Source organism: Nycticebus coucang, chromosome 1, assembly GCF_027406575.1.
Source record: "Nycticebus coucang isolate mNycCou1 chromosome 1, mNycCou1.pri, whole genome shotgun sequence".
Classification (NCBI taxonomy): Eukaryota; Metazoa; Chordata; class Mammalia; order Primates; family Lorisidae; genus Nycticebus; species Nycticebus coucang.
This window is the reverse complement of record NC_069780.1, coordinates 159,900,095-159,912,628: the sequence shown is the minus strand read 5'-3', so window position 1 is coordinate 159,912,628 and position 12,534 is coordinate 159,900,095. Positions and strand designations below refer to the sequence as shown.

At 42.6% G+C, this 12,534-nt stretch overlaps 1 protein-coding gene across 6 annotated transcripts in view; it reads right to left on the bottom strand.

The window, feature by feature from the left end:
* Window positions 1-423: 423 nt before the first annotated feature.
* The window catches only part of CCL28 (C-C motif chemokine ligand 28), a 46,396-nt gene continuing 34,285 nt past the window's right edge, over window positions 424-12,534 (bottom strand). For 3 of the 6 annotated variants that reach the window (XM_053591264.1, XM_053591256.1, XM_053591246.1), the window contains 2 exons: window positions 11,791-11,917; window positions 424-3,850 (listed from right to left, as the gene is read on the bottom strand). In XM_053591264.1, coding sequence (XP_053447239.1) covers window positions 3,664-3,850; window positions 11,791-11,840 — 237 coding nt within the window. In that variant the 5' untranslated portion in view covers window positions 11,841-11,917 and the 3' untranslated portion in view covers window positions 424-3,663. The remainder of the gene's footprint in view (window positions 3,851-11,790; window positions 11,918-12,534) is intronic. The other 3 variants (XM_053591231.1, XM_053591221.1, XM_053591238.1) reach the window with 1 other exon arrangement.

Genomic DNA, 12,534 nt, shown 5'->3' with positions numbered 1-12,534 from the left:
AGTGATATAACCACTGTGCTACAGGCACCAAGCCTAGAGACATTTTTGGATGTCACCTAGTGGGTAGAGGCCAGAGATACTGTTAACCCACCTACAATATATAGGAGAATCTGCAAATAAAGAATTATGCAATAGCTGGGTGTTGTGGTGCGCACCTGTAGTCTCAGGTGCTTGGGAGGCTGGGGCAAGAGAATCGCTTAAGCTCAAGAGTTTGAGGTTGCTTTGAGCTGTGATGCCATGGCACTCTACCAAGGGTGACATAGTATGACTGCATTTCAAAATAAATAAATAAAGCATGAAAGTTGATTATTATTACAGTACAGAGTTACAGTTATCAACCTCAGGCATGTAAATGTATAGTTGATGTAGCCTGAGCAAGAGAGAGACCCCATTTCTACAAAAAATACAAAAATAAGCTGGGTGTAGTGGTACATGCCCGAAAGTCCCAGCTATGCAGGAGGCTAGGGCAGGAGGATCACTTGAGTCCATGAGTTTGAGGTTGCAGCAAGATATGATGGTGCCACTGCACTCCAGCCTGAGTGACAGAGCAAGATCCTATCTCAAAAAAAAAAAAAAAAAAGTATAGCTGATGTAAAGCACAAGATGAGAAATAGGAAGATAAGAGGAAAAGGAAAAGAGTATGATATATTATCTTTAACTTACATAAATATTAATGAATGGAGAGTGGGTATATTATTCAAAGTTATAAAAACAAAGAAATATAACAGTAATAAAACATAAGCCCTAGGGTGAGGAAAGGAAAAGGGAAGGGAAGTGGGGAGTAATAAGGAGGCAATAGATACTGCCACAAAGCAACAAATAAATCATACTTTAAGCATTTCATTTGAAATTATGTGGGTAATCACTTGAATTCAAACTTCTAGAAGGGTTAAGAGAGGTTGCCTTAAGGAGTAGGACTGGGAACAGGGATGTTATTGTAGAGGATATTATTTTTATTATAAATCTTTCTGTACTTTTGATTTTCTTTTACCACAAACCTGTATTACTTTAATATAAAATACAGTTTTTTTTACAAAAAGAAAACTTAGGGGAGTGACCTGGGTCATTTACTCATAACAGTGGCAGTGAACAGTAACGGTATTTACTCACAGTACAATAATAGTACCTAGTATAGTAACAGCGATACAATATTTTAGTAAGCACTTGTGACAGCCTATAAAATGCAATTTATTTAAGAATCTGGTCTCTCAGGTACACTTTCCTCAAACAAAGTTTCAATTGCATTTTTTTTTTGTAGAGACAGAGTTTCACTTTATCGCCCTTGGTAAGAGTGCTGTGCCATCACAGCTCACAGCAACCTCCAGCTCCTGGGCTTAGGCGATTCTCTTGCCTCAGCCTCCCCAGTAGCTGGGACCACAGGTGCCCGCCACAATGCCCGCTATTTTTTGTTGCAGTTTGGCCGGGGCCGGGTTTGAACCCTCCACCCTCGGTATCTGGGATCGGCACCCTACTCACTGAGCCACAGGCGCCGCCCTTCAGTTGCATTTTGATTTCTTTTTTTTTGAGACAGAGTCTCACTATGCTGCCCTCAGTACAGTGCCGTGTAATCACATCTCACAGCAACTTCAAACTCTTGAGCTTAAGCGATTCTCTTGCCTCAGCCTCCCAAGTAGCTAGGACTATAGGCACCCACCACAATGGCTGGCTATTTTTTGGTTGTAGTTGTCATTGTTGTTTGGCAGGCCCGGGTTGGATTCGAAACCACCAGCTCCGGTGTATTATGGCTGGCACCCAATTGTGGATCTGGGCTGAGCAAAGAGACAAAATTGAAAATAATTTGTTGGGGCAGTGGCTGTGGCTCAAAGGAGTAGGGTGCCGGCCCCATATGCCAGAGGTGGTGGGTTCAAACCCAGCCTTGGCCAAAAACTGCAAAAAAAAAAGAAAAGAAAATAATTTGTTGCTTGAAAGACTTAGAGGCTTATCTCTACCACTTACTGTGTGACCTTGGGGAAGTCATTTTACCTCTAGAAGTCTCAAGTTTCCCTATCCATAAAGTGGAAATATTAATACAAAGCTTACAGGATTATTGGTGAGAATAAATAAATCACATGTGATATTAGTGTCAATGAGAGTTACACTAATTTTGCCAGTCTTGTGGGTATTTAATCTACGTCAGGCTCAGAATTCTGTGTGTTCCATTGGTACTCCGTATCATCTTTATATCACTGCCTGGGACTAGCTAGCAGGCAGGCCCAAGACTCCTGATGCCTGATAGATGTGTCTTTATTCTTGGGGGGATGCCAAGTTATAAATCAAAAATAAATTAGGACTGAAGTGTCCTCTCTATTGGCTGTTTATAAAATTGGGCTCTTACTATGTATCTCAAAGTCTCCGTGGACAAAAAGGAAGCCAGAAGAGGTGTGGCACAATAGGAATTGGCTCACAGAGTATTGGGAAAAGTAGGAGTCAAACGATGTAGACTCCATGTTTAGGCAGAGTGTAAAATCTGCCCCACGGGACGGACCTCTGCACCCCAATGAAGCTCCCAGACTGGGAGGCAGAAAGTTCTGAGGGGCAAGGCAGACATTTTTTTTCAGCATCAGAATTTGCCAATAGAAACAACAGTAGCTACTCAAACTAGGTGTTTTAAAGTGGTATTCAGCTTAAACTTTTCTATTTAGAAAATAAATCTACTGTTCATGAACTCTAAATGGCACAATAAGAAGTCTACAAATTCACATAGGAAATTCTTAATGTTAAATATAAACCTGATCATAAGAAAACAATCAGAGAAACCCAGAATATGAAATAGAAGGAAAAAAAAAAGCTGAGAGATTTTCTTAGATTGAAAGATAATAAAGATAGCCGGGCGTTGTGGCGGGTGCCTGTAGTCCCAGCTACTCGGGAGGCTGAGGCAAGAGAATCGCTCAAGCCCAGGAGTTGGAGGTTGCTGTGAGCTGTGTGAGGCCACGGCACTCTACCGAGGGCTATAAAGTGAGACTCTGTCTCTACAAAAAAAAAAAGAAAGATAATAAAGAAATAAAACAATCGCAATATGTCAACTTTGATTGCTTGTGAAAAAACTATGTAAAATGCTCTGAAAATAATTGGTGAAATTTGAATATGAACACACTCTCTCTCTCTTTATATATATGTGTGTGTGTACATATATATGTATCTATATATGGTAAAATTATTAATTTTTTAGGTATAAAACTGACAATGTGATTATGTGGGTAAATGTCTTTATCCTTTGGGGGATGCCAAGTTATATATCAAAAAGAAATTAGGACTGAAGTGTCATGATGTTTGCAACTTATTCTCAAATGATTTAGCAAAAAAGTGATATATATACAATATTTTATAAATACACATACAAAGGAGAAGAGAGAGAGAAAATGTGGCAAAATAACAATGATTAAAATAGATGAAAGATATATAGGTATTCATCATGCCATCCTTTTAATTTCTCTATAGGTCTGGAAAACTTCCTAATAAAAAAGTTGGAGAAATTATATCTACATGCTCTTTCCATTTCATTTTTCAGTTAAATATATTATTGGCTACATTTGCATATTGTACAATTATTCATTTTTTAAAATCTGTTGCCTGCCAATAAGGAAAATTCAGGTGACAAATTTATAACCAACCATGGCCAAGTTCACTGGTGGGATCATCTCTGTAGATTCCTTTGTAAACTCTCTAATAAGGAGTTTTAGGGCCATAGATTCCATGTTTCCTCTGATGTGCCCTGTTACTGTTCCTCTTGCCTTGGGGTTTTTTCTTATGGCAAAGGTTGCCTTTTCCATTTTTCTCGGCTGCTTTCATCCACTGCTTAATAGTATGGTTGTGTGGGCTGGCACAGATTCTTCTGCGTTTGACATGAAGGCTGCCAAGGAAGGAAGAATACAAATCACTGATAGAAAATACAGATAAATAACAACTCAGTGACTTATAGGCAGCTCCCACTTTTGGACATTATTTTCTTAGGGACTGAATCCTCACTTGAGCACCTCAAGTTTCTATCTTGACTTTACTCTGCTGCTTGTGGGTCCTCAGCTATCAGCAGAAAGTATTAAAAAAAAAAAAGGAGGAGAAGGAATTGGATAAAGAGGGAGGGGTAGAGGAACGATAATAAAAATCAAGTGAAAGTAACTCTTCCCTGACACCAAGCTTCACCCCCCAAAACGAATTCATCCCCACTGCCCACCTCAGACATAGCCTTCCTCATGAGGTTTTTCTGAATCCTCTTAGCTAAATGCCTTCTTTTTTCCTTTGTGTCTTCATGGTGAGAGTCACATCGCCTTGTTCTTTTTTTTTTTTTAAAGAGGAAGGGCTTTACTTCAGCTGGTGGAGCTATGGCACAGAAGAATTCAAAATGGCCGGCTGGCTCAGTCTTCTTTTTTATCCCCAGTCACAAAGTTCCAGCCCACCGGTACCTTTCTCATTCATCAATTTGAATCAAGCTGGAGAAGCTGGCTCCAGCTTTTGCAGAATCCAAAGCAAACTTAAGTTTCCAGGTCTCAGGAAGTTAAGTTTCTACAAATTCCTAAGAGCTGAGTCACCACTGGGAGGACCTTGCAGGTGTATCCTTAGGTTCTCCTTGAGAAGACCTCTCTTCTCTTAGATCTTACTTTTTCTGGATATCCTCTCTCATTCCCTCTTTTAAGACTCTCTCTCTCTTTCTCTCTCTCTCTATATATATATTTATTTATTTATTTATTTATTTATTTATTTATTTTGAGACAGAGCTTCAAGCTGTCGCCCTGGGTAGAGTGCCATAGCGTCAGAGTTCACAGCAACCTCCAACTCTTGGGCTTAAGCGATTCTCTTGCCTCAGCCTCCCAAGCAGCTGGGACTACAGGCGTCTGCCACAACACCAAGCTATTTTTTGGTTGCTGTCATTGTTGCTTGGCAGGCCCAGGCTGGTTTTGAACCTGGGGCTGACGCCCTAGCCACTGAGCCTCAAGTGCCTTCACCATACATTTTCACCATTTGTACCACCTTTCTGTAAAATCTAAGGCACAGAGGTATCTCTGATCTGTCCTATAGTTTCTTTCCCAGCACGTAACGCTGCAATCCCTTCTCATGGCACTGCAGGCATTAAACTTCAGAGTCACCTGGCTGGGCTTTCCTATTTCCCTGGTCTGGACCAGCATTCAGATTTCAGGGACTGTGACTCTTCTTGGGCCTTCTCTACTCAGGCCTTAATTGTACTGTGGTGGAGGGCTCCGTGAGGTTGTAATATACATATGGGTTTTCACCTTTCTCTGTGTCACATATTGAGAATTGTATCAGATTATAAGTACAAGTTCCCTGTGGGTGCCTTCACATTCATAAAAGCTTTTAAAGAGTCCCTTTTGTCCCATCTTAGTGGTGCAGGTGCACAGATCATGTCACTTCTCTTTAGGCACTAGCTTATTCTGTCTTTTATTTGAGTACTTGTCTCATCTCTCCTACTAGAGTTAAACTCCTTGAGGGAGGAATAGACTACAAGTGTACTGAAGTGTCCAAAAGCATTGGCTCGGCACCTGCAGCTCAGCAGCGAGGGTGCCAGCCACATACACTGGAGCTTGAGGTTTCGAATCCAGCCCGGGCCTGCCAAACAACAATGACAACTGCAACCAAAAAATAGCCAGGCGTTGTGGCAGGCATCTGTAGTCCCAGCTACCTGAGAGGCTGAGGCAAGAGAATCACTGAAGCCCAAGAGTTTGAGGTTGTTATTATTTTTTTTTTTTTGTAGAGACAGAGTTTCACCTTATGGCCCTTGGTAGAGTGCCATGGCATCATACAGCTCACAGCAACCTCCAACTCCTGGGCTTAAGCGATTCTCTTGCCTCAGCCTCCCGAGTAGCTGGGATTACAGGCCCCCGCCACAACGCCCAGCTATTTTTTGGTTGCAGTTCGGCTGGAGCCGGGTTTGAACCCACCCACCACCCTCAGTATATGGGGCTGGCGCCTTACCGACTGAGCCACAGGCGCCGCCCTGATGTTGCTATTAACTATGAAGCCATGTTACTCTGTTCAGGGCGACATAGTGAGACTCTGTCTCAGAAAAAAAAAAAAAAGAGAAAAGTACTAGGCATTAACCAACTCACTGTTGGTTGAGTGAAAATTGTTCAAAATAAGGACAGTCTGCTTTTGTTTCCAATAAAACAATTCATTAAAATATTCTAAGCGGGTGGTGCCTGTGGCTCAGTGAGTAGGGCGCCAGCCCCATATACCAAAGGTAGTGGGTTAAAATTTGACTCCAGCCAAACTGTAACAACAATAAAAAAAAAAAAAATAGCCGGGTGTTGTGGCAGATGCCTGTAGTCCCAGCTACTTGGGAGGCTGAGGTAAGAGAATCGCCTAAGCCCAACTGTTGGAGGTTGCTGTGAGTTCTGACGCCATGGCACTCTACCGAGGGCAACAAAGTAAGACTCTGTCTCTTAAAACAAAACAAAACAAAAGGCGGGGCCTGTGGCTCAAAGGGGTAGGGTACCTGCCCCATATGCTGGAAGTGGTGGGTTCAAACCCAGCCCTGGCCAAAAACTGCAAAAAGAAAAAGAAAAGAAAAGAAAAAGAAAAGAAAAATTCTAGGCATTTATTAACATTTTACTACAATATAGATTTATTCCACAGCTCAGAATTTGCTTTCATTTTTATTTTTCTATATGAAGTTTTCACACTGGGGTGGAAGAACCTTAGGGAACAATCTACAATTTCTGGTAACTAGAAGAATTTCTTGTTATAAAAGATATTGTTGGGTGGTGCCTGTGGCTCAAGGAGTAGGGCGCCGGTCCCATACGCCAGAGGTGGCGGGTTCAAACCCAGCCCTGGCCAATAACCAAAAAAAAAAAGATATTGTTACTTTTCATTCTCCACCAAGGGCCATCAGCTTTTATCAAATGGTACAAATACCTCTGGCCTTACATATGCCATGTTTCAGTGTCCAGATATATCTGTCATTCAGGGAAGAAACAGGAAGATGAGAAGTAGGCCGCCATTTTTCCAGGTGACCTAACTGGAATCATTACCAGCTAAATGGGGACTCTTGAAAAGGGGGGGAAATGAGGAAAGCTGTAAATGATCTCTAGTATAATAAACCCAGCATGAAGGGAATGGTAATGTGAAAGAAGTGGGGCATCTTAAGAGGACAATACATGCCCTAACTGATTAGATTGAGAGGTTTTCAAAAGAAAAGCTAATTCTCACCGTGGCCAATTGGTTGGCTATTATAGAAGAAAACTTGGCTATAGCACTGCTGCAGAGGAAAGAACAACCTAAAAAACAAGAGCATTGGGCGGCGCCTGTGGCTCAGTCAGTAAGGCGCCGGCCCCATATACCGAGGGTGGCAGGTTCATACCCGGCCCCGGCCAAACTGCAACCAAAAAATAGCCGGGCGTTGTGGCGGGCGCCTGTAGTCCCAGCTACTTGGGAGGCTGAGGCAAGAGAATCGCTTAGGCCCAGGAGTTGGAGGTTGCTGTGAGCTGTGTGAGGCCATGGCACTCTACCGAGGGCCATAAAGTGAGACTCTGTCTCTACAAAAAAAAAAAAAAAAAAAAAAAAAAACAAGAGCATTAGTACAGTCTCCTCTCCCTGTGGTATCTGCAGGAACCTAAACACATAAAGATTTCAGTGACATGCAGATAAGTCCATGAGTTACACAAGAGAAAAGTAGGACTCAACTCTATTATTAAAATAATGGCAATGGGGCCAAAGGAGAGAATGGGATGGGGCAAATATAGGCAGAAGACTCAGAGAGATGATGGGCCCTAGAAAAACAGGCAACAAGCACTATGGTGGACTGTCTTTTTTTTTTTTTGTAGAGACAGAGTCTCACTTTATCACCCTGGGTAGAGTGCTGTGGCGTCACACAGCTCACAGCAACCTTCAACTCCTGGGCTTATGCAATTCTCTTGCCTCAGTCTCCCGAGTAGCTGGGACTACAGGTGCCCACCACAACACCTGGCTATTTTTTTGTTGCAATTTGGCCAGGCCGGGTTTGAACCTGCCACCCTCCGTATGTAGGCCCGGTGCCCTATCCACTGAGCCACAGGTGCCGCCCCACCTTGGAGAATCCCCTAAGCCCAGGAGTTAAGAGGTTGCTGTGAGCTGTGTGAGGCCACAGCACTCTACCCAGGGTGATAAAGTGAAACTCTGACTCTACCAAAAAAAAAAAAAAAAAAAAAATCAGCTACCAGAACATAGCTCCCCGGTGTAAAAAGCTATTATGTTTTAGAATCCTAAAGTCTAAAAATTGCTTAAACCGCTACTTTTTCCCATGTGTATTTCATTGGGATGCAGTAATGTTGGGAAAGGAGGTAGGGTAGCTGATTCTATACTCCCTCCCCTACCCCAGCTCCATGGTATTATGATGGGCACTGATTCCCACTCTCCCTGTTGTGAATTTCTCTGTGGAGAGTTTTGACTCCCAAGAAATTATGAAGGTAATCCTCTGATTTGTTTTTGTTTTTTAAACCACAGGAGGGTAGCTGGAGGCAGTTTCATGGATCTAGAGGGTTGGTCCTGCCATAGTCATTACGGATTTAATTTCCCCTAAACTTTCTTTCCTTTTCTTTTTTTTTTTTGTTTGTTTTTTTTTGCAGTTTTTGGCTAGGGCTGGGTTTGAACCCGCCACCTCCGGCATATGGGGCCGGCGCCCTACTCCTTTGAGCCACAGGCGCCGCCCAGAAACTTTATTTCTTTACCGTTCTTCTACACACGACAACCCTTCACAACAACATCTGAAAAACTGCTCAAGCTTCCCTGATAACTTTATTCAAAACCCTTCAATTTGACCAGATGTCGTGGCTCACACCTAGCACTCTGGGAGGCCAAAGGAGGTAGATTGCTTGAGTTCAGGAGTTTGAGACCTGCCTGAGTAAGAGTGAGACCCCATCTCTAAAAAAAAAAATAGTTGGGCGTTATAGCGGGCACCTGTGGTCCAAGCTACCTACTTGGGAGGCTGAGGCAAGAGAATCACTTGAACCCAAGAGTTTCAGGTTGCTGTGAGTTATGACATCAAGGCACTCTACTGAGAGCAACAAAGTGAGACTCTGTCTCAAAAAAAAAAAAAAATGATTATTAAAGGGTGTGAAACAAAGGACCTCTTTCTAAGCAGAAAAGGAAAAGAAACTGAGAGAGTTCACTGCTATTGTTAATGCATGCTATTTGGGAATTCCAATGTTAACAATGTTCTCTGCATCTTAAACACCTTTCTCAAACTTTGAAGTCTTTTTTACACACTCAAGATCAAGGGATATTTACATGAATAAAGAAGTGCTCTGGCTCGGGGCCTGTGGCTTAAGCAACTAAGGCACCAGCCACATATACCTGAGCTAGTGGGTTCGAATCCAGTCCTGGCCTGCCAAACAACAATGATGGCTGCAACCAAAAATTAGCCGGGCATGTGGCAGGCGCCTGTAGTCCCAGCTACTTGGGAGGCGGAGAATCGCTTGTGCCACAGCACTATACCCAGGGCAACAGCTTGAGGCTCTGTCTCATAAAAAATAAATAAATAAAGATGTGCTCTGTATTAAAACAGTTTGAAAACAAGAGAATCTTTATGTTGAACATTAGAAAGCACAACAGAGAGAATCCATAATTTAAAAAATTAAAAAACTCCCTCAATGGGGGTGGCGCCTGTGGCTCAAAGAGTAGGGCGCCAGCCCCATATATTGGAGTTAGTGGGTTCAAACCCAGCCCTGGCCAAAAAAACTGCAAAAAAAAAGAAAAAAAAATTCCCTCAATAAATTCCCAACAATAAAAAAATTAAAAAATTAAAAAAATAATAAAGAGTTAAATCTAATTTGAGATCAGGTCATAACAACTCTGTACTCTTTAGCTTTCTTATCAGTACAGAGGGGTCAATTTACAAATTTCTGCTTAAATAAGGTAAGTATTAATAGACCCAGTAATCCTAGCACTCTGGGAAGCTGAGGTGGGTGGATAGCTTGAGCTCACTAGTTTGAGACCAGCCTGAGCAAAAATCAAGACCCCATCTCTACTAAAAATAGAAAACCTGGGGCAAGAGGATAGCTTAAGCCCAAGAGGAGGTTGCTGTGAGCTATAATGCTATGGCACTCTACCCAGGGGGCGACAGCTTGAGACTCTGTCTCAAAAAAAGAAAAAAAGAAAAAGAAAAAAAATTTTTTTTAATTCAAAAAATATTTTTAGACCCAGAAGACTGACTTATAGTTCCTCTTTCATTAAAACTGAGCTCTTTTTAAAATGAAGATTTATGTTTTTGAATATATTTCCCCTTGTCAAAATGGACTGTCATTTCTGTCCCTGTGCTTTTCAGAGCCTATTTCACACCTGTTCATTCCAGGTGTGAGATACTGATCTGACGATCCTGTTATCAGTAGCATCCCCTGATAACTCTCAGAATCTCTCTCTTACTCTTATACAACCACTGAAACTTTCTATGTTTTTTCTCAAAGTCTTCCTGGTAGTTCCACAGGAGCCCTTAATAGCTCTTAAGTCTCTTTTAATCCAAGATGATGTATGCCAATGAAGTGGAAGGAATAGAGAGGAGCTGAAAATTTGGTGTTTCTGGGAACAGCCAGAGCAATGTCAGGCAGATTTAGTTCAGTTGTGTCTACCCGACAGAGATATTCATATGTTTCTAATCACCTACAGCATTGCCTATCCATGAATAGTCTTATGCATTTTTCACTCTCCAACTTTACCAATAGTGTTCACTAAATAAAAGACTGGTACAGTCTTGACCAGGCACATACTAAGGAAGTTATTCAAAGAAAGTAGGAACTTGAAGCTCCCCTCAGCAAGCACCTGGTTAGTATGCAGGCCCTAGACTGCCATAGGTTATTCTGGTTTGCAATGACTAAACCACCAGACCGATCAATCCAAGAGATGGCTTTGACTGAGGTGGGGTCTTAAGGAAACATATGGCCCTTCAGGTCCCTAAATTCAGTCTTTTGAGAGAGCATTTTATCGTTAGTCTCTTGGAATGACCTTGGAGGCTATATAGTGCTCTGAACCAAGAGACCTGGGTTCATATCCTGTTTCTACCCTTCACTGGCTGGGGGACTATGTAATCTCAGACACAGCTTTCTCCCTTATGTAACGGGGAGACGGTTTATGCCTTTCTCACAGCCGTGTTGCCAGAATCCAGATTTGCTACATACCAATGCAGTTCAGATGCTGGAGCCTCTGCAAAGATGTTAGGTACATATAAATAAATCTACTCTACACAGAGTAGATTTGGAAGGGTTCACCATGAGCCAACACCCCAGAATCAAAAGCAGAGAAAGGCATGTCTGATTGCACTTGTGGGTGGTACCTGTGACAAGTACAGAACACTTTGACACTTGTTTTTGAACCTGATAATGACAAACTGTGTGGAGCACACAGAAACCCATAAACCTTCCTGGAAAAAGTTACTGTTTAAGCCATGAAATGTAAGAGTCACCTTCTGTTTGGGGTTTTGTTTTTCTCATTTTGAGTCTCCCTCATTTTGCTTAGGAAAGTCGTGAATGTTTTCTGGTGGCTGAGGCATGCAGCCCTAACCACAGCACACCAGTGGGGGGAGTTGGATGGCTGGTGTGGGGTCCAGGACATGGATGCCCAAAGGACACAATATTTACTTTCCCCACCCTTGTCTAGATGATTGTTTGTGTTGCCAATGAAGTAAACCCTTTCTGGGCGGCACCTGTGGCTCAAGGTGTAGGGCGCCGGTCCCATATGCCGGAGGTGGCGGGTTCAAACCCAGCCCCGGCCAAAAAAAAAAAAAAAAGAAGTAAACCCTTTCTAACCTATTGTTGCTTGGACGGGGAAATCATCTCAGGGCACCTTTAGACCTCCCTGCTGAAGAGCACTCACATGACAGCAGCTAAGTCACAGTCCCCATCAGCTCTCTGGATGCGACACATATTCACTCTTTCCAGAAGCCTTCTGGAAATATGATGTGAAACCTCGGTGCAACAGCTGGAGGCAATGGGAAGTATGGCTAAAAGAAGAAAAGAAAGGAAATGTTAAATCTTAAAATTTATAGAGCACTGTGCCTGGTTCTCATTTTAAAGAATTCAGAGAAACAGAATGTTAATCCACTTCAGCAATGGGAAGCTACTATGGAAGGCTTTGCTAATACAGACCTGGGTCAGGACATGTTCCTACTTTTGGAAATTAAACTGTGCTTGTAAGAGATAAAATGTAAATCTTAGGCAAATTCAGAAAACAAGTGGAAGGGATTTTTTTTTTTTTTTTTGAGACAGAGCCTCAAGCTTTTGCCCTGGGTAGAGTGCTGTGTCAGCACAGCTCAGGGCAACCTCTAACTCCTGGGCTCAAGCGATTCTCCTGCCTCCACCTCCCAAGTTGCTGGGACTACAGGTGCCCGCCACAATACCCGGCTATTTTTTTTTTTTGGTTGCAGCCATCATTGTTATTTGGCGGGCTGGGCTGGATTCAAACCCGCCAGCTCAGGTGTATGTGGCTGGCGCTTTAGCCGCTTGAGCCACAGGCGCCGAGCTGGAAGGGATTGTTTTTTTTTTTTTTAAAAGCTGCAGTGAAGGGCGGCGCCTATGGCTCAGTCAGTAAGGTGCCGGCCCCATATACCGAGGGTGGCAG